The sequence below is a fragment of the Syngnathus leptorhynchus genome, chromosome 8 (assembly GCF_054491065.1).
Source record: "Syngnathus leptorhynchus isolate UIUO chromosome 8, UIUO_Slep, whole genome shotgun sequence".
Lineage (NCBI taxonomy): Eukaryota > Metazoa > Chordata > Actinopteri > Syngnathiformes > Syngnathidae > Syngnathus > Syngnathus leptorhynchus.
The window spans coordinates 6,324,944-6,347,828 of record NC_141202.1 but is presented as its reverse complement, the minus strand read 5'-3'; the positions used below and the strand labels follow the sequence as shown (position 1 = coordinate 6,347,828).

General features: G+C 39.4%; 1 protein-coding gene and 1 long non-coding RNA gene across 2 annotated transcripts in view; one reads left to right on the top strand and one right to left on the bottom strand.

The window, feature by feature from the left end:
• adamts16 (ADAM metallopeptidase with thrombospondin type 1 motif, 16) overlaps window positions 1-7,135 on the bottom strand; it is a 31,816-nt gene extending 24,681 nt beyond the window's left edge. Inside the window, exons 1-4 of the mRNA XM_085919126.1 lie at window positions 7,051-7,135; window positions 5,769-5,924; window positions 5,548-5,635; window positions 2,753-3,108 (exon numbers count right to left, since the gene is read on the bottom strand). Coding sequence (XP_085775252.1) covers window positions 2,753-3,108; window positions 5,548-5,635; window positions 5,769-5,918 — 594 coding nt within the window. The 5' untranslated portion in view covers window positions 5,919-5,924; window positions 7,051-7,135. The remainder of the gene's footprint in view (window positions 1-2,752; window positions 3,109-5,547; window positions 5,636-5,768; window positions 5,925-7,050) is intronic.
• Window positions 5,711-22,885, top strand: part of LOC147052166 (uncharacterized) — a 38,895-nt gene continuing 21,720 nt past the window's right edge. The window contains exons 1-2 of the long non-coding RNA XR_015066972.1: window positions 5,711-5,841; window positions 10,119-10,249. This is a non-coding gene — a long non-coding RNA (uncharacterized LOC147052166). The remainder of the gene's footprint in view (window positions 5,842-10,118; window positions 10,250-22,885) is intronic.

Genomic DNA, 22,885 nt, shown 5'->3' with positions numbered 1-22,885 from the left:
ACTTTTGACTTCAAGCCCTCTTAATTTATGCCAACATATGATTAAGTTATTCTTTTGGAATGAAAAAAAAACTCAGCAAACAAAACAACCACTTAAAAATAATTTGCACCCCACATTCCAAAAACCAATATTGTTGATCAGTTTGAACATTAAATATCTCGTCTTTGTCTTTCTGCATGCACTACTACCACATTCTTATGTCCAGAGATTAGGTCACTCTACTGAGTATTTTAAATAGCAAAGTCATCAGATTACACACTGTACTCCACAAGGTGCGAATAGCAGTCATAAAATGCCTGAAACACTACTTGGGACGGCACAAACAGCTGTCTTCTATGGAGTCAGACGCATCCAGACAAGCTGCAACAGGAAGCGTTGGGAGTGTTGCTGAAAACGGAACTAAGAAGGGGAAGTGTTCAGTATATGGAAAATTGCACCTGACCACATGTGGAGTCCCCTTTCCTCCTGGCATCAAGCCCCAAAATAATTTGGAACTACAATTTGTTAGGAGAAATATTGCAGTTGTTGCCAGCCTACATATTTTTACTAATCATTGAGCACAATAAAATACAGTGCTCTGCTGCAATACAGTTGGCAGGAATGCCCTTCCAAGCAATGATAATCCTACAAATTTATGTTGATGTTTTATTCTAATAGTGTTTGTCAACACAAGAGGCTCAATAAAGCCATAGGATTCATGCTAGTGTCATCTGTTGGTTTCCATTAAAAAAAAACCACACAATTTGAACACATTGGAACCGAGGAACACATTTTCCAATTGATTTACAAGTCATCTTGTAGGAACACTTGATTAGTGTTCCTTGATATGAAAAGTGACTACAGCACTTTTCAAAGCTGCATCACATCTAGGGCGCTTCAGTCATTCTAAATATTCTTGAAAATCCATGAGGTAGTACGAATGCGTATCATTCTGTCATCACTATCACTGCAAGGCCTAAAGCAAGAAATGAGCCTTTTATAAGAGGAAAGCACAAGTACCTCCAGTGGTTTTCAAAAGCCTTTTGCTTTGGACACAAAACCTTGTTGTGCCATAGACGTCAGATTAGAATCAAAATGTGGCACGTAGTTCGGTGACTTTAATGGATGTTTTGAGAATATAAAGGATGCCAATAAAAAAAAAAAGAACTCATTTGTGATTAGCACTGCTAAGTAAGCCACATAAAATGTTATTATCATCCTGCAAGAGTGTTAACAGATGAGAGAAAAAAATGAGTTTGAAAATGATTAACTCATATTCAAACCCAACATGTTGGCCGTTGCGATCTTAAATATTCCACTAAGCGTAACTTTCACTGCATAAACTATTCTTCAGTCATGCATACACTGTGTTATTTTGCATTCTTGGTTCCACAGTCAGAGCTGCATGATCTCTCTGTTGAAATTCTGAATTACCAAATACCCTAGATGCTCATCACTAAAGAGAAAAGTGAGTGATAAAAAAAGAACCGCATAAAAGGCATTCGTTTTCAAAGTTTAACGTCAGCAGTTCAGCGTGAAATGCAGGCTGTGTGGAACACTTGCTCACATAATAATCAGGACAAGATGGACAATATGTGAATATATATATATATATATATATATATATATATACACACACACACACACATATACTGTCTTCTATCTATCCCTGACTTTTTTCTTCAAATACATTTTTTCTATTTTTTATTTTGGGGTGGGGGGGACAGCCCCTTAAAAGAAAGATTAATGTATTATGAAGCAGACACATAAAATCATTACTTTATGGACTCTTCTTCCACATGTCAGTTGCTGCACATTCTTCGCACCATTGGCAGGCAACCGGGCTTTTTATGGAAAAGATGTTTCCACACTTCAAAATGTCTCTTGGAGATACCAATGACCAATCTCATCTGTTTTAACATCTCGATGTATTTCAAGTCACCTCACTTTTCTATTAGTGAGTCAGTGTCAGCAATACCCTGGCGGACAATAACCAGTCTGCCAGTCTGTGAATTAGTATTTTCCGGGTCATTTCAACCCAGAGTCTTGAAAAAAAAAAAAAAAAAAAAAGGAGATAACATTGTCACCAGTCAGCCCGAGCACAAAAACTACATTTACACAGTTCTCGTCTTTGACTGGATCTTTTTTTTTATTCTCTAATCCTGCCACACACGAAGAAGCATCCCAAGGGTGCCTTTCTTAGTGGTTTAAGAGCGAAAGTCTCAGAAAAACAATTCCATCTACTAAATATGGAATCAATTGAAAGTAATTGAAAATAAATCAGTAACAAGAAAAAGTATATCCTGTTCTTACTTGCTCACACAGCCTTGAAATAATTGGAATGACATGTCCTGCTTTGTACTTGAACTTGAACGTAGAGAAAAAACAACGTTGAATTGATCTGCCTACTGTGAATGTCAGTTCAACACTGAGCGGATTACATTGCATTAATGTAGTCCTTTGTTCTCCTGAATGCTAAGAGGACTAGAAGAGCAATTTACAGTCTTATGGTGGAGCTGCTTGGCTCAATTATTGTCATTCTCTATTTATTTTTATGTAGCAAATAGGACCACCAAGAAAAAAAATGAAATTCCGCCAACTGTCTTCACTGAACAAAAGAAACAAGGATTTGCCATTGTCACAAATTACAATCAATCCACCAATGTACCAGCTGAACATGCACGCACACACTCCCTCACAGACCTGATTTATCGACTGCTCCCGTCTCAGTCATACCCTTCCGTAATCTGACACCAGGCATGTTCAGACTCACCATCCCCATGCATGTGGACAGCGCCACTGACGAGTTGACCTTTAGCCTCAGTGACCCCTGGTAAAAGCAGAGGTGGTCTTGCTGGTAATCCCTCATGCTTTTGGTGCCGTTCTTTCCCAAGACCTGGATGGTGAAGCCAGGTGCAATCAGGGTGTCGGAAGCCTCTTGCAGCTCCATGTGGAAGTCCTGCCCCAAGCCGCTCACCCGGAAGTGAGTTGTTTCACTGCTGCCATTAGTGTTTGAGGTGGATGCATCTGGAGATGCGGATCTTCGTCGTCTGCGCTGATGGTGGGCAATCTTATGAGAAATGTACGCACCTTGGTGGTTGACCTCGTACGGAGATACAATCTCATATTCTGGTCAGGATGGGAAAATGAATGAAAATGAGTATGCCATCAGAAATGCTGAATTGTTTGAGTCAAGAAACTCTGAGAATATGTGATGGAAAGGGAAATGTTGAAATGTTATAAATGAGACTGTATACAAAGATAGGCAATTTGAATTTGGCATTCATATGAAACATTAGAAATGAATGACAAAAAGTCACCCAACAACAATGTCAGTTGAGAACTACTTCAATTAGTGCAATATGTCAACACTGCCCTCAGGGTTGTGTTCACTCATTCACATCTTGACTTGTATATCTGAGTTTGACTAGTAACGGCCCAGTGATCTGAGCCTCTTCTCAGTTTTTTTTTTGCTATACTTGTGTGACTTAACAACTTAGTCCATGTGCTGGTCCAGGTTGCCATTTGTTTAATACTTCTCTGTTATATTTTACGTTTTCACCTTATTTGGTAGTCATAGACAGCCTTAAGTCCAATCATGGTAACTGTTTTTTGCAAAAACAGCACAGTATTCAGTTTACACTCGGTGTTTAGCGGTTTAAAAAAAGATTCTTCCTTGTATTTATATTCTTCCTATACATTTTATACTTGCCCTAGTTTTACTGGAATGTTTCAAAACAAGAAAGGGTTTCAAGAAAAACAATTTGCAACCAAGCCACTTTAGCGGCGAGTGAATCAAGTTTTACTATTGCTTTTTTTTTTTTTTTTTTTTTTTTTATAAACCTTTGCTGAGGTCAAGTAACTGCAGGTCACAAAGGCAGATGGTCATAGAGGCCTCTTAGGCCAGCTTCTTTACTAATGGCCCATGGTAATTGAACCAAAAATGTTAACCTTTTGGACCACAACACAATGACTTTCCCATATTGTTCCATTCATCTCCACATTTCTTAGCTCTATGTTGACCGGTTATTAACCAGCCTCATTTTTAGGTGCTTCCATGCAAATGTCTATAATGGTGAAAGTGGATGCTTGGTTCTAGAAGCTAATAAAATGTACTTGATGAACTTTGAGTCTGCAAGAAACCAGCAAGCAAACATATTCAATTTTACAGTTGACTTTGTTATAGCGGTATACTTTTGTATGGTGGTACAACTGTCATGCCAAAGGAAAGTGATACACAGTAGAATGATCAGCTAATAGCCAACATAAATAGATAAAACTTGTGGTCAACAAAAGCCAGTCTGACTTACCAATTATTATGACCTGTTTTAAGATACCCAAATATCAATTAAATATAGCATAGAGATCTTAACATAGACAGTGTCAGACAGTGTGTCATCAGTATCACGTATCGGTGGTTTGAAGCTGTGATGCATTTTGATGCTGACATGGAGCACATTTTCTCAACATGACTTATGCTTATTAATGGGTGCAGTTGTTTCAAACAACGTGCACTACTACTGCTGTTTTTTAGCATGGGTGGTCATAATGTGGAGCCCATCTCTGGGCCTTGAAGTTTTATTTAGCTCTGTGATCTTACCACAAAGACCCCAAAGGAGCCCTCAAATCCTTCAAGTCTGAAGAGTCTACTTTACAGACATGAAGGCACTTAGACGAAATGCAAAACGTGTCTAACTATCTTCATTTACCTTCCCCCAACACACACACACATTTAAGTCCACTCCTGTTTGTTCCCCACACCCCTTGACTCAAAAACCATCTGCAGCGACCCATGTCTGACAGTATACAAACAAAGAGTCCACGGGAACTGAGCACACAAGCACATATCTTGTCTGATGGAACGTGACAAGATGCAGTTGTTAGTTTGTTGGTTTAGTGGCTCCTGAGTGCCATTAGTAGACACACTGATATGAGGTCTGACCAGTGAGTACCTTGGACCTCCTTTCCAGCCCATTTTCTCAACCTTCTATGCATATTAGCACTATTCAAAAGATCTCTGAATAACATCATGCAAGAGAACTGTTAATAGTCAGAGCCCATATTAACACACAATGAGTTGAGTTTTGGAGGGTTTATTTGTCTGCTTATCATGCCAATTGGAAAACATAACAAACAATCTAATAATCCACATGGCTGCGTGGCCAAAACAGTTGCTGATGCAGCAAACCACATCGATTTGCAGTGGGAAAACATAAAACAGATGAACATCTCTCAATAAGCAGTTGCTCTGTCTTCCAAAAATGACCTTGGCACAATTGTTTGGCATTGGATCACACAACTATTCTCTTAAAGGAATCTAACTATTTGATGGAGAATCTAAATTTTTGATGACTCTGCAATTAAACTACATCTGTCAACCTCAATCACCCTATGACAGACGCAATCTGCGGCAGTTTCTCAGTGGCTATGCGCAATAAACCATGCACGATGCCCCGCAGCGGTGAGGAGACGCACTTCTTTAAATGGATGAGCGCAGGCATGAGAAAACCAGGAAATGCATGCAAAAAGACAATAACTCAGTCAAAATTATAATTTGTTTGAAAATACCTGTGTGCTGAGGTAAACCAAGAGAACGAAGTAGATCCGATGAGCCAGTTGACTCAATACTTGCAGCACCATCATTTAAAAGAACGCCCTGCAAAAAAACATAACGAATCTGTAGAAGTTAAATGTGAGACACATAAACGCTGTCAGGTGCGTTCATTGACAACTTCCTGAACTTGCATGTGCTTTTGCAAGCATCCTGAGCGATCGCACTTGCAACTTACTTGACTTAATGCGAGACTGCAAGCAAAATGCAAAAACAACATCGTCCACAAGTGACGCATCCTTTCAGCGCAGGTCAGTAACAAAGCCGCCGTGTCTCCAGGTGCCAGGTACGCTTCTCCCAGTAACTGAAGTTGTGATGAATGGATCATTGCCTACTTTAATGTGCAGAGTAGAGAGTCCTTTTCAGAGCCACTTTGCCCCCCCTCCCTATATCTCTCTCTTTCTCTCTCTCTCTCTCGCTCGCTTCTCGCGAATGGATGCGCAAGAAATAGTAAGTGCATATTGTGCACAATGTTGTCATCAGAACATCATGGGGTGATGACACTTGAAATCCCCTCAGTATCATGTGATTCACACTTTTGGTTTCATAAAAATAAACATAGATCCAGAAGTTCAACATACTCAATCAAAGCAGGATCACGTCAGAGTAAAATGCAAGATTTTGCCGATTATAATTGATTTACCTTTTATCCCCTGCACTGACACTGTTTTGCATACTACAATTGGTTTCTCATTCCTTCAACTAAAGATTTCACAATTCTAAAACCTCCATGCATTTATTTTCATGAAATCATGAGTATGACTTGTATAGTAAACAATAACTTCTCAACCATGCAAATTGCTTTTAATTGTGTGCAAACATTGAATTTCATTAACACTGGCTGACTGACATTGAACCTATGCCTTTACTCTCAAGACTTTCTCTATATTGGAATGTCCTCTCCTGGTTAGTGAGAGACACTTTGATTTATTTACGTTCCTGATAGATGGAGGAAACACCATACTGTTTTGTAAAATTATTTAATCTGTCTCTGAAGACGCAAAGAAGCCTGCTATGCCCGGCGTTTAGTCCTGCTCTGTATGGGATGACCCAACCTTTCAAAATTGGATCAACATTAACTTGCATAAAGGATGCGACAACTCATGAAAGAAAATAAAAAAATTAATTGCACCCAAAAGATCCCTGAGTGCTACATCATTTCAAACAGTATAATATAGCTGGATATTAGTGCCAATAGTCCCTTTTCCTATATTACCTTTGACAATGTAATTTTCTTCTCAGGTTTGTACTGCAAACAGTGTATGGGAACTTATTATATTGGGTAAATGTCCCTTTATGATATATTTTGCCCATGTCATTTTTGCTGCACACATGAAATTAAGCTTTCAGAAGTCCAAATCTTGCAACCAAAATCCCCAAATAAGCACCTGCCAGAAGGTCTTGAATTATTTGCGTTTGATTTAAGAAATAAAAATTCTGACTCTGTTCAAACTACTCACCATTCTCCCGTCTCGCTTATATTCTGCAGATGCTCTGATAGGAAACTTGCCAGAATGCCTCAACTCACCACAGGTGTTCATAGACTTACTCAAGGGTGAGGGAGTCAGCGAACTGGGAGTGCTTGTTTTGTATTACTGGAGCGATTTATCCTCCCCAAAGAAAACCATGAGATTGCAGAATCACAGCAGGGGATATTTGATTGTGTATGGCTCAGGATCCGTACGAAAGAGAATGGGATATTTCAAATGGTTGTCAGTGGTTTGGAAAGTTGGCCAACTATCCACTCCCGTTAAGTGCGCCTGCAGACTCTGTTTCGATTCAAAATGAATGTTATGAAAAAACAAACAAACTGATATTTGTCAGTGCCTCGCCATAAAAAGCAACAAAAACCTCTCAGATAGTGAACAGTATTAAATGAACAATAATAGTAACTGAACAATATTATATTTCTAAAGGTAGGTTTACAAAAACCCCCCAAAAAGGAACAATATTGAGGAAAAAAATCTACAAATCTACAAATGACTATGTTGGGGTCCACTGTTGTAGAAAAAATACCATTAAATACAATGTATAATATCTCTTAACAAGAAATAACATTCAAGAAAATAATAATCAAGGGGCCACTTAGTGTGGGTGCGTGCCACATGTAGTCCCCAGGTCGCCCGTTGCTGATCATTGACTTAATATGTTCTCAACCGGTATACTTGATCCAGAGTTATTCTTCAGCTTGACAATCTTGGGTAGACCAATGATAACGTTAATTCTTACCATGTGTTTGGAGGCGCAGAAGGGCAGCTTCTGCAAACAATATACTGTATGATACTTCCTCTGAAATGAATTCACGAAAGGAACATTTAATTTGGACAACAAGAAAACATTTCTCTCATAAGTGCGGGCAAATATTTTGGCCACAGTTGAATGACCATTTGCAAACATCTTTGTTGAAAAGATGCAAAGTAGAAAGCTTTGGGAGTCTAAAAGCAAACTAAATATACAATAAAAGAATAAACACTGTTTAAAGGGAATGAGCATAAATACCCGGTGTCTGTATACAGACCAGGTGCTGTGAAGGATCTGACCTTTTAACCCTTTAGCAGCCTTACACCTCCCAGTCTGCCTGCTCGCTGGTTTGACTATCAGATGGACCAGTTTCATGCCTGTCTGTCTTCCATCTGGCGACAGACGCCAGGAACGACTTGGCACTCAAAGTGAATTTCTTTCATTCCATCATACATGGATGTTCTCTCTTTTATTAAAAAATAGACAGCATTTATGTAATGCTTTCATGAAATACGAAAGGTATGCATGATAACCATGAATGAAAGGGTCTAGTCCTTGGTGCTGTAAAGTGGAAGTGAATTTATGTTTCACGGTCAACTACTTAAATTTTTATCTCGGCCCGTTATGGTTTTTCTGCCGCTCCCTCACTTGAGTGTGTGTGCGTGTGCACGCACGTGTGATGGGATTTTATTTTGTCTTTCAAGCTCTCTTAAGTGAATTTCAATTACCTATATCCTGATTTGAGTGGGAACCTGCACATAGAGTATGTGCTCCTATGTTTGTGGTCTGGATGCGTAAGTGGACGTCAGCTTTAAAATTCCTCTCTGTGCTTAACAAAAGGGAGGTTGATGGAAGCTGACAGGGAGCAAGCGTGAAGGTCGGCGGGAGAGTAAGATGAAGATGAGAGTGGAGCAAAGGGAGATGGTAGTTGCTAGTAAGTTTGATGACTGCAGGTTTAAACAAACGTATAAGCTTGGACGGATGTCTCAAGGGATTGATGCAGTTGTGGTTAAAGTGTGATATTAAAAACCTACACCCATGGGGATTAATCTTTTGTGTAAATATTTGCAAATGTGAATAAGTCTGGCTTTCGGCCTTTACCGAACCAGTTTGTGGTTTTTCAATTAGGGGCTGTACATTTGTGCTAATTATTGGTCATCAGGTTTTTGTGATCACTGGGGCAGAAAAAACATCTCTGGAGGGGTGTAACCCAAAACCAAAGTGGCCAGTCTTATGACACTCTGCTGGACTTAGAGCCTGCTAAAGTTCATCACCTCTGTATTGTGTAAGCAGGGCAGTTATTATACCCCCCTTCATCATTGCCTCAATAAAATAACTGTTTCTCAGAGACGATGAATTTTAATTAGACAAATGGTTAAGAATGCGACCTATGACTCTAGGCCTACAGGTTTGGTTCCCAAATTGGGCTGCAGTGGCCACGAGCAAGATACAAATAGGATTTTTAAATTTGCCTAAATGTTGATTACTAAACAACCATTATAGGTCACCATAGAAAAATAATAATTAATAAACAACCATTATAGGTCACCACCTCCATCAGCTTAATTCACCATCACAGACAAATAGAGTGCCATATATTGTAGGAACAAAGCTCTATTTTGGTTTTGAAGTTCAAAGGTCTGAGAGTGCAAGTTTACAGAAGGTGTCATGGTTGCCTAAGCGTTTGTGTCAGTGAACCTGAAAATATTGGTCTGGAAGCATCAAACAGCAAGAGACACTGGTGGAAAATCACAGTGGGAAGCTACCGAAAACATGCCTATGAAACAAAACGATAGCATGTAATGTATGACAATATATTCCATAAAACAGAGAAGTAATTGATGCACAAATGAATTCAGAAGTTTTGATTGATTACTGTTTGATGCAATAACTTAACAAATGCCATCAATGAAAATACTGTGAATGTGAATCACATCTGATTTTCATTATGTGCTATTTAGCGTCTGACTTGGCCTCACTTTGATTCATACAAATTGACTTTCAACAACACATCTTTATGTGGTGTATGCATGTATCCCATCCACAAATTGACTTCCTAATAATAAAAAAAAGAAAATGTTATGTCAGGTTAGATATTTACTGTATTTTAGGTAATGTGATGAAATGTAGGCGCAAGTGGACTGAATCTCGGAATCACTTTTGTATTTATTGTTGACTCAGCTTATGATGTACTTGATGCAGCTATCACCACCCATTTGAATTTGAATTTATAGTGGTCGTTATCTGGGCTAGTTAAATGAATCATTGCGGTTTTTCTTTTCCACAGAACTTGAAGATGATGGAAAGCACCACAACATTGACAGAGATGTTGGGTGGCTTTCAGGGTCACCTGACAATGAGTGTCAATTGTCACTGAACTCCACATGACCTTCAAGCAAGTGGAAAAATGTGACAAAGGTGAGTCAAAACCTTTTTCCCCTTGTCAAACTCTTTAACACTTTAATCATGGTGATTCAAACGTTCTTAGAAGTGTTTAGGAATCAGGCAAGGCTAAATGATCAAACAGCAGGGGACCATATTCTGAAGCTCATTCTTACAATTAACACTAAAAACAACAGTAGATTAACACTGTGAGGATGTGAGCAGAGACCTCCAAGTTTTTTTTGTTTGTTTTTGTTTTGAGGCGCTATAAGGGCCATAATTTAGTATTCTTCTCGCATTTACTTCAGAATGAAATCTCAAACAAAATGTTGACTGGAGTGGTGATGGTGATTTATTGATGAACTATGTAAAAAAAAAAAAAAAAAAAAAAAAAAATTCTGAACCTAAATTCATTTACCTCACCTCAAAACAACTTTGCAATCTTTTAGATTCCCTTTTAATGGTGCAAGTTTGCCCTCTTGTGGACGTTTTTCAGTACTGTTTTTGGGCAGCATTTTAAGCATATTTATGGCGATGTAACAAATGCATCACTTACAAATGATTAGTTTGAATGATGGCAGTTAGTTCATTCATGTGTCTACAATTTTTGATAGTTCTGAATATTGAGCACGCTTAAGCATACAGTAATATTGTCAGAATGAGTATTCAATACATGAGGGAATGAAAATATATACAGTACAGATGGGAATTCATGAAACAAATGTAAAACACACATCATATCTAGTGAAAATAAAATATATTCACCCTCTCACTGAAGCCACACCATTTTACACTGATCTTTTACTTGCAAGTCTCATTGTTGAGATCCTCTGAAACAAAGTAAGATTCTTCTTCTAGTAATATTTTGTTTAACAATTGGTGTGAGAATATTAATATTTTGACTACAATGACATCACTAACATCAGTCAAGAAATCACGCGGGATTCCTTCTTACACCATGACTGGGTTTCTCAATCAATACCCTCTCCCTTTTCCCATCTGAATCATTAGAGAAGATTGAATAACTAAGAAAAGTTATCTCATCTCCCATACGCTTTTAAACATAAACATTTAAAGTAAAATAAAATAAAATGACCTTCATAGCCACACAAACAAGGGCACATGTCTCTTACCAACTAATTTCTCTTTAAAATGCCCCTTTCAATAACAAACATGTACTCTTTATCTTTTTCACCCCATGAATATTTAATGAAAGAACACCTTCCATAATAAGAAAAATGAAAACAGCCGGACAAGCAGAGACAGAGCTTTGTAAAAGGGAGTATACAAAGAATATAAGCCTTTTCGTCATTACGATGGCCCCTGGTACTCGGGGCTACAAAGGGATCCTTTAATTCCTCTTGCATTATGCGCTTCAGACACTTTCATGTCCTCCGAATGGGAGCTGGTGAATGGGGACGAGATGAGGGATTTGCAAGAAAAATTCTAATATGTCTCTTTGCTATGAAAAAATATGCACATACATTTGGCATTTAGATTCTCCAAGGGCGGAGGAGATGAGATGGGCACATGTCATCGACCATGCCATGCGTGTGTGTTTGTTTGTGCGTGAGCGTACATGTCAATTTATGTTTACGTGAGGAGACTCTTCCTATAATGGTTTGCTTTTTATTCATTCCTCTTTGTTAATAATAAATTGCCACTTCCTACGTGAAGTTGAGAAAGGTCATGTGTGCTATTCAGAGCTGCTTATATAGTATAAACTATGCTAAACTGTGAGGATGGGTGCTGCTGGTGAAACTGAATGGTAAATTCAGTGACAAAGGTTAACTGGTTTGCTGTCTGGCTGACAGGGTGACTGACTGATTTCCAAGTGGCTGCTGGTTCGACTGCTTTTAGGGAGGAAATTTAATGGCAGGTGGCTGTTTGACTAAAGAGCTGATAAAAAGTCCCGATTTCTTACTCACTTGTAGGGTTGTGCCTAATTAGTACAAACTGTCTGACAAGATTGGTCGACGCAGATGAAAGGGAGAAACAGTTTGCTACTGCTCACTATGCAAGCTCATCTATAGAGAAATACGCTGGATAATGAGTTTTCAATATTTTGTATGATTGAACTTGACTGATCTCGACACCATTACACACCTTTGTAAACGGATGAAGTTAAACTGTTTTTTATCTTCATGGTTCACAATTATCCCAACAATTAATGGCTGTTTTATTCATAACCATAGAGTATTTTAGTAGCACATATCATTTTCTTTCTCAAATTTGATGGACTTTTAAGAGATGCTCATTTTAGTTTAAAGAGAAGAACTGTGCAAATGAGGGTAATTCAATTCAGCAGGACTGCAATTAAGCCATGTAGTAACAAGGGAATATTCACAGCCGTGGCCACAGGAGGGCACAGCAGGCTCAGCTGTCCCCGTTGTTTTTATGAGATGGAGGTAACTGAAAAAAGGGAATATTTTGAGGTCTTCCTTCTTCTCCATTTCTCTTATACTCATTCTGTATGTGTTGCAAGCTTTTTTTGAAATATCTCATATACACACACACACACACACACACTGTACAGGGTAAGGATGCAGTCCATGTGAAATTGTAATTGACTTGATAAATGTAACTCCTGTTATTTATTATTGGGAATTGGGAAGCATGAAGCGATGCCTTTGGAACAAAAATTTAATGTAACTTTCTCTGAGACAGGATCATTAGCATTATTTTGGCCCCCAAAAATGTCACTGTTAAATTGCCTTCCTTGTTTTATTTCTACCCATATAATGATGCCATAGACACGTTAGTCATTATCCCAAAGTATGGAAAAACATATTTTTAATCATCTCATCTCAACGGAACTGATGATGATGATGATGATGATGATAATAATAATAATAACGACATGAGTATTTATAATAAAACACAATATGAGGAATTAATTGCATTATAAAATGCTAAATATCTCAAGACAGGTTTAGTTTTTAACACAATGAATTTCAGTATGTCAAAAGACATATTTTTGAATAACATAAACTCAATTATACTGTTTCCTGAAAAGTCTGTTTATGATGACAGCACCACTCCAACCACACCTCTCACATATTTACCGCCCTTACTGAGGTGTGTGAGATGACTTGGATAATGCAAACACTGCTTGAGATGTTGCAAATGTATTTTATATGCATAACCATAGAGTTGTCCTGGATTCATTTTTGGGGGAATCAGGATTTTTGGAATTTGGGGCATAATTTGCAGGTATGATGGGGCATCATGCAGAAACCTTTTCCATGCATATTTTAATGAACTGTCCTTATAAACCCTCATTGTAGCGAGTTTCAGTCCTAATCTAGGTACGCAGGTTTTATTTATGGGTATGAATAATTAACTATCTATTAGAATATCTCTCACTCATGCGTTGATGGAGGTACACATTAATATTTCAATATATTAGTGAGACCTGGCCTTACAAGTATTCTGTCTATATCATTTAAAGTCCATTTTTCTTGACAGGTCAGCCTCATGTCTCTTTAAAACATGCATTTGAATGACCAAGAACATTAGTGAAATGTGACTTTACATGACATCCACTTCACTTTTATGCCAACCTTTAATTTACTGCATTTTGCTGACCTCGAGGATGTGAGAGAACCACTCACATTTACAAGCTGCCGGTGAAATTAGTCCAAGGTGTTGAATCTGGAATTGTGTACTTTGTTGTTTTACCATTCCAACTTAATAGTTAAATTTCTGAATATGTAGATTAACCTTTTCCAGCTTGTGTTGTTTTTAAAAACTTGGGTTTCCGACTTGGTGAAGCATTTTTCACCTAATTGGCACACTGGTTCATATCATGGATATGTCGAAATGATAACACAGATTAAGGGACAGATGGTGGTGGCTAGCTGCTCATGCACAAATTTCAATCACTATTAACCTTCAGTGAAGCATACCTGCAACTCGTGTTGTAACGCTGTAAAGCAAGTGAAGTACTGTTTTGACTGTTTTTATAAATCTTAAAATCCAGTACTATTAAGACGCATCTTAATCAATACCAGCACTCTCGAGTCCCCTGCTTCCCCTATTTCTTTCCATACAGTTGTATTATTTATTTCAGTCGTCACATTTCTACACAAAACAAGGTAGTTATATAGGAAGAAAATAAATCTTCTCTCATTAAATATGAATCATACTGTTTGTGTGTGAGTTGCTTTGATGTATTGTCTATACCGACTGCGTGTTTACACTTGCCAGAAAGTGCATAATTAGTAGTGGAAGCAGGTGAAGTACAATTCCAAGTCTTTGTGCGAATGTGATGCTCGCGGACGCATTCGTCTTCAGTCTTGCGTGTGTGATGGCAGTTGCTGTCACCTGAGAGAGCTGACAGTAGTTAAAGACAGTAAAGATGTGTGTAACAATATCACTGTCACTCCCTAATGGGCTGTACTTTGTTGTCAGCAAGTGTGTCGACTGCCTCGCTATTCTCTTTCTTTTTCTCCCACTTTTCCCACCATCCTCATTTCCCCCCAGCTCTCGACATATTACAGGTTGCCTTTGGAGAGCTGCAGCCATAATAATTTGGTAAAACAAGCAGACAGGTATAATGCACATTTTATCTGTGAGCTTGATGTGTGTGTCCATTCTTCATGCACATGCCACCATTACTTTTTATCTTCTTCTTTTGTGGCTACTTTACCCACCTGGAAAACCTATCAAAGTCCTCCCCATTAAAAAGCCTTTTGCGGCACATTATTAGCCCCTGTTACAAGGGCAATCTATCTCGGCTCAAACTAAAGGCAAAGAAGATGGCAGGGCTGGGCTTTGGAGTGGTGGGGGATACTCCTGTCAGCTCAGTGAACATTGGCTGTCCCAGGGTGCTTGTAGCCTCAGCAGGTGAGCTGACCCACCAAGACCCATCAACCCCCTACTTCTCTCCCTCTCTGTCTCTCTCTCTCTGCATACTGCACACGATGCATGTTAGTCTTCTTGAACTGCCTTAATTTGTTGCGAGAAGCCAAGATATGCACATAAATCAAAATGCTGGGTTCCAAAACGGAGTTTCCTTCTTATTTATCGCTTTTCTTTTCCTCATAAAGTTTTATTAGGGCAGTCTTTACTGTCCCCGATCAAAAGGAGATTTGGAAGGAATGGAAGCGAGAACAAGATAGGATGGGGTGGGGTGAGTGGAGTCAGAGAAAAGAGGTGGGGGTGAGAGATGGATGTAAATGCAGAATAATGTTCACGGGGTGAATTTGCATGGTCAAATGTCAAAAAAATGAAGCTTTCCCCTGAGCCTTGTCTGGGGGAAAAACATAAGTGGTGCGCTCCAGCATGGGCATGCCATTAGTGGTTAGTTCTGCCTGTCATCAGTCACTGAAGAGAAGAAATTGCTGTCATTATCTCCAAAAACTGGGCCGAGAATGATGGATACACCCCCTCCTCTCAAACAGACGCAAGACAGACTTACCTGTGTGTGTGTGTGTGTGTGTGTGTGTGTGTGTGTGTGCTGCACATCACATTTTCTACTGATTGAAGATATAAGGGATTAATGTTTTTATTATACTATTTGTGCTGTGGCTATTACTTGAAGAATATAGTAATAGCCTCTCAAAAAAGACTTTTGACCATCCAAATAATTCTACATATTTCATGACAAATCACTGGAAAAATATAAATTTTTTACTTCAGCGGCGAATGTGAATCATGATCAATTTCTTTTGATATGCATACTCATGCAAAACAGTTCATCCCTTCACAGGAAGGAGGCTCTGGCAAGCAATTATATAATGTGCTTAAAGACCATAAAATCTGCAGTCGCAAGGACAATTAGCTATAACATTCCATGGTTGTGATAGCCACACAATGTTTCTTGAAGATAAAAAAAAAAAGAAAAAGCTCAATCTTCACTATTACACTGCAGGACAACTCACGATTTTCTCAAGGGGGTAATACAGTTCTATTATTCTTGAAAGGATGTCAGTATTTGCAGATACTTACCATTGCTGGCATGCATGAAAGTAAACTTTCTTCTATGCAGTAGTTTTATTCAACCACTTTAATTTGTCATTGAAATGATTGCTTCTGCCATTCAAGAATGCAATTTCCACGTGGCAGTGATACAGAATGGGTAGCAATAGCCTAAAACTGAGCAACGTATTGAGCAGAGAAGTCCATGAATTTTAAAACGGGGCACATTTGGAGAATCCTGGCACCAGACAATGAGCAGCAGAGATAGAAGAGAGAGAGGACCGCCGAGCGAGGGATCAGAATGGCAGCTAATGTCATGAATAATATCTCAAGTGTAAATCCAGCCAATTGAACCCAGGGCTGCCTTCTCCCTCTAGCTAGGCTAAATGAGTTTCCATGGGAATGTGGATGAAAGGAGTGCAGACGTCTAGGTCAGGCATATTGCAGAGGAAGAGACATAGAGACTGTGAGTATGAAATAGAGTCCTCAGGGTCTGGTTTGGAGAGATTTGCACATGTGCTAAGCCACATCAGATGTGAGTGGAAGGTCTAACAACCTTAGACTTGAGCATCAAGGTATGCGTGTAGGTCTGTTGTTGAGCTGTGTAAGCACTGAGGGCAGAATTTGCCCCAAAAGAGATGATGGAATTTCATACAATTCATGGCCACTGCAGTATATTGTTGGTATATTGGTGCGGCATATCATATAGAAAAGAAAGTCATGCCTTGCAACACAAAGGAATTTCACCACCTTAGAGAGCTGCAGTATTTGACCCATGTGCAATTATTCACTCTCAGTATTGCCCTAATCTTAACTAAAATCGCACAAAGCTCTCTAAAGTACTAAGACAGTGACACATTTAGGACATGGAGGCTGCACATTACCTTGACAAAGTCAGGGTACCGAAATTAGCCGCTGCCTAAATTATTAAAATTGCAAAGGGACATTTCACGCGCTTGCACATAACGATACCCAGTCCCCCAGTATGTAATTGTCCACTTTAACTAGTTCCTTCTAGCCTTCAACATCAGTCAATGTGAAATAGTAGTTTGCAGATTTCTTTTCTCCCATTAGGGATGAGGAACGAGGCCTAGCTGTCCACTGAGGCCAGCTCATTTATTATAATGACCTGCCAGGCCCAAGCATGAACATGTTTAAGGTATAGGAGAGCAGGACCTGACAGGTGCACACAACCTTGTCAGATCGCTGTTGGTCTAGTTAGAACATACAGTTCCTCTCCTCTGAAATGACCGACAGGCTGATTGCTTGTCACAGTGTGTCTCCTTATATGTCAAATTGCCAATAACATAAATATGGGCACACAAATGTGATGTAAATTGCATTTTGAGTTGATTTTTTTATTTATTTTCCGAGTCAGGTACATGTTTAAAAATATTAATGCTTTAATACTTGCTCTCGTGTCTAAGAACGGACGCTCCAGTTTTACTCTGTGTATTCCAAAACTGCATCTGATGACAACACGATCATTCACGATTCAAGATTTAAAGCACTCTGATCTACCGTGTGTCAAATTCAGAGCACATTTAATTTCATTTTACAGGGATTTAAAATTCAGCTTCTGGTATGACAAACTACAAAGTGCATCAGACAATAGCAAGCCGAAACATTTTTCAATTGAGGAACAATAATTGTATGTATATATGTATGTATGTATGTATGTACTATATATTCATGCTTGTCTTTAGATAAGAAACCATGAATATATAATCTCAAACCATACTCTTGAATGGCTCAAAAGGCCATATTTCATAATATCCACCATCCATAAGTGATAATTTAACAATTTAATAATTTAAGGTTAGTAGGTTGAAACCCTAGCGATCCCAAGACTGGTTGGAAACCCTAGTCACTAGGTTAGGGTTTCCGATTAGGGTTTTAAAACCTGGTTAGGGTTTCGAACTAGGTTTTAAAACTAGGGTTAGGGTTTCCAACGAGGGTTTCAACCTACTTTTAGGGTTTCCAAGATTAGGGTTTCTGGCTGGGCTTTAGCGTTAGGGTTTCCGACTAGGCCCTAGTAAATATCATAAATCCATAAATCATATATCCATAAATTTTATGCAGACAAATCTTCCATAGCCGCATCATGTGACATTGCCTTTACAGTCAGGATTATTCTCAAGACACTCTTATCACTTTTAGCCATGTAAAACATACTCGCATATACGAGAGCACTTTGATTTTTATTTATTTGAATTTTTGCTCCTTGAACTAGCACCCACACTGGACTCTGTAATCCTCTGCCAGACACAGAGAGAGCAATATCTATTTTCATCTGCTGCTGATAGGATCTCTTTAGGATTTAAAGAGGGCCCTCAGCATGCTGTGCCCAACAGCTCAGCTGTGATCTTGGGCTTTGGGGAGTTCCCATTATGCGTTGGTATCCCCTCGATCGAAGAAACCCAGTTCTGGATAGTGGATTTTTAATCCTCCTATGGCCCGTGTTGGGAAGTTATTTAGGGCTCTTTGATTTCCCTTCCAGCTGCTCTTTGATTAAAAAAAAACTTGTCAAGATCAAAATGCTTGGCTGCAATGGAAGAAGGATTTCAAGATGCAATGAACATCATGTGGACTAACCCAAAGATAGTCTAAATCAAAATTAAAAACTATTAGTGAATTAGTGAAACTTTCCGGTATCATGTTTGCTTTTCACAGGTTCTACTGAGGTGGTAGTAAACTGAGACTATCCTGTCAATGGGGTTGAGGTACCACTCTGGTCTAGGGTACACAAAATGAAGTGGGTCTTAATAAAAAAAAAAATAGCTGTGTAAATAAACTCATGGTTGCTAGCTCAGGGTACCAATGTGAACAAAGTTGGCCAGTTCAGCTTTGATTCTAGACCTAAGTATGTCCTGATAACTAAGGTGCTGACACTTTGCCGTCATAAATACCTTTCTGTTCCCTTGGTTCAGTTAGACTCAGTGATAACCGATCATCTCTCTAGCATTTTCTGGCCGAGTTGGCACCCTTATTTGTTATCTATTCATTACTTGACTACAGTTTATCTATCCCTCCATTTTCTGAACCGCTTACCCTCACGAGGGTCGTGGGCATGCTGTAGCATATCTCATCTGACTTCAGGCAGTTTAGGCCACGGTAAGCCCTGAACTGATCGCCAGCCAATCGCAGGGCACTCGGGGACAAACAAACATCCGCACTCACACTCACACCGAGGGGCAATTTGGATTGCTCAATCAGCCTACCATGCATGTTTTGGGGGAGTGGGGGGAAATCTAAGTGCCACGGAGAAAACCCACTCAGGCACAGGGAGAACATGCAAACTCCCTACAGAAGGGCGAGAGCCAGAATTGATCCCACAACCTTGTTGTTCATGGTTTCTTGATTATAGCTCAATGCACCTATGCACAGAGATACGTTTGCTGCTCTGTACAAGCACCCGAATGTACTTCACTATGTCTAAGCATTTTGTAACCTTTGATTCACTTGCTCTCTGGAGTTTGTCATCAATATTTTTCACAAGTTCCTCAGTGAAGGGCGAACAGCATGTTTGTACATCAGTAAAGTTTGTCTGAAATGAGAAACATGTCAGAGCCAATTAAATGGCTGCGCTGGTGTCGCCTGACTCAAAGTGACAGAATCCAGACTGGGTAAACAAAAATAAGAGTATCCAAACATCCCGAAGTAGCTCAGGCTTAATGTGCCATATTTTTTTTAAACCACTCGCAGTTTGTGTCTTCTGCTCCTGTGCTACTTTGATATATGTGGTTAACTCTCTGGAGTGTTGACGAGCCTTTGATACGAGAAGGGCACGAAATAATATCTTTGCTTTGAAAAACAATTTCAGGGAGATGGGATCAGTATAAATAGGCCTTTTATGTGCACCAGGGGCAGATGTGAATCTGATGGGAACTTTCGATAGGCTTCTTTAAATGGCAATGCAAAATTGATGAGTGGAGGGGCTCAGGCACTTGTCGCGTGGATGGAGATGTGACTGCATAAGGACATCAAGGCCCGATACACACATGCACGCTCCCCAACGCACACACACGCACGCACACACGGATGCAGATGCATGCAAATGTGAACAACGCACAAAATCGTACCCCGACATACGCAGTATGTGCATGCATAAGTACACAGCCACATACACAAGCATGCATGCACGGAAGCACACACCCTTTATTACACTCGCCCCAGTTGGGGCTGAAGACTTAATATGACTGGAGATGGTCTGCTTCCTTTCTCTCTCCACCTATCCCTCCATCCGTCCTTCAACAAGAGCACGCTATCCGTCCTATCTGTTATCTGCAGACTGTGCTGCTCTCCACCTTGTCCCCTCCCGAGTCCACCAGCACCTTATCCAATCTTGATGGGTATTGGGGAATGTAAGAGAAGAATTTCCTGATAAAGCTGTCTAATGAACATACAAGAAGTTTGGTAAGTTAAGCATCAAAACATCGAAGACTGTTTGAACTTTGACTCCCCCTGCATTAGCGCAGCGTCCTTATCACACCGCTCGAGTGGAGAGATTAGCCACTTCCTAATGAAGTGGTGAAATCGTAAAGGTCTTACTCCAAGGCAGAGTGGATTGCTTCCAACATTTTTCACTCTGTTATCTCTCATACCCAGATTGCCATTGCTCTTGGAAAAAAAAAAAAAGGTGAGGGCTTTCTGCTCTTAGATTTCCGGTCACACACAAAAAATATGACATCGGATCCAGCACAAAGTTAAACAAACTATTGCATTAAAGCGGCTGAAGTGACTTGCAAAGCTGGACTTCCAAGAGTATAAACGGCCAACGCAAAGTCAGATCTTCCTTTTCGACCCCAAGAAGTTGTTGGCAGCATTGATTCTTTACATACTGTAAATGATCCCTTGTGCTTCCGTCAATCAGGAGCCTGTAGAGGACTTATAAATCATACATGCCACCTCTTCCAAATTCAACAAGGTCAGATACACATTGCATATTCAAAACATCCATTAAGACCCCATCACTTATTCCCTTGTTCTTTTGCTACCCGTATCAATATACAAATACTTTTTATTAGATGTCGGCATACAAACAGAAGCAATTGTGATTATGCAAATGGGAAGATTATGGGGTTGATGATCTGTCTACATAATGAATGTGTTTTTGTTTAACGGTCATCAGGTTTACAACTGCTTACATCAGTATCATTGTTGAGGGACATGAGGCTGTTGTGATGATATTCTTGACTTGCCTCATTAATACTGGCATGAGGGCATCCAATTTTAGAATTAATAAGCATGTAGTTTCATACACATGGAAAAACATTTCTTTTTGATTACGAACCTAGTTCTATTCCAAAAAAAAAAAATGCTGACGCAAGCATGTAGACTTGAAAACCTTTTTAATGTACCATCCTACCTACTCATCCTTTTTAGTATAATGTGGATTGCTGCTGATGCATTATTCACAAATAAAGAGCCAGAAATTCCAGTTTCCACCTAAAATCAGGCTTTTCAAACAGACGGCGGAGCGAGACTACAAGAAGTGTTGTCAGTTTTGGCCAGTGTACAACATGCATCTCGATCCCTGTAATAGCACTCCTTATGCTGACACATGTTAATAATTGATTGTTAAGTGATAAGTCTCACTCAAGCATGAGAAAAAGCCTGGGCCCAGAAATAAATCACAGAGTAATTCATAAGGTTGTTTTAGATTGGTGTGGTCCTCTCTCAGACTCCTCCATTATTCATCCAATACTCTGATATTCTCAAGTCTTGCATGATATCTTTTCTCTTTTGATTTTTTTATTGGCTTTTTCTACCTTTTTTAAGTTTTTTTTTTTCAAGTTAAGTTACCATGCTGTTTCAGCGTTATGTCTTGAAATTAGTCATTAGACCTAAGGTACTATCCAATATCATGGAGGTGAACACATCAAGATTCATGACTGAGACCTTTCCCTCATATTCATTAGCTTTTTATGATTGATGAATTGGAATGGAAGATACTTATGAAATGCCGCAAAAGACGAGGATAGTGTGAGAGGAAAAAATGATTTTTTTTGCAGAGGCTCTCTCTATCTCTCTCCCCCTCTCACACTCTCTCTCACTCTCTCTAGAGACTTTAACAGATAGCCCTGTAAGAGGCTCCCATAAGGCAGAGACTGAGGACCCTTAAGTGTTTTATACGAATTCAATACAGCGGTTAAAAATACCAGAGGGAATATCACATTCATATCTCTGTCGCTCGCCTCACTTAATACTGGGACGGTTGGTCGGGAGAGTGGAAAGGAGAAGACCAGCCGAGAGAGCAGGCTCATTTGGACATCCAGTTGCCTTTGCTGAGGGGGTTGATGGTTAATTCCTGATGGAGCAGTCACCAGCTGTTGGAGAACTCCTTTTCACAGTGGCTCTCTTCATAATGAAAGCAAACACAATTACATTAGCACCGGTTTAAGTCAGCAACTTACACAATATGTTCACAGTAGTTTGCGTATCACATCCATCACTGTTCACATACGTGGAACAATTCCAGATTGAGTTACTCCGGTGGCTACTTGATAAGATTACCAGAATATCAACCAGAATCATGAGAAATAACTCGCCTGAGGTTTTATTTACAGTGGGAGAAAACCCAAACACTTTGGAAAAATTGTTAGAGCTGATCTGGCATTTTCAATTATGATAGATATTTTCATTTAAACTGAAAGATACCATTAATGTATCTTTCAAGTTTAAAATTGTTTTATCAGTTGCTTATTTTCGAGGCTTTTGCTCCGCTTCGTGACTGGGTGTTTTGCCCCG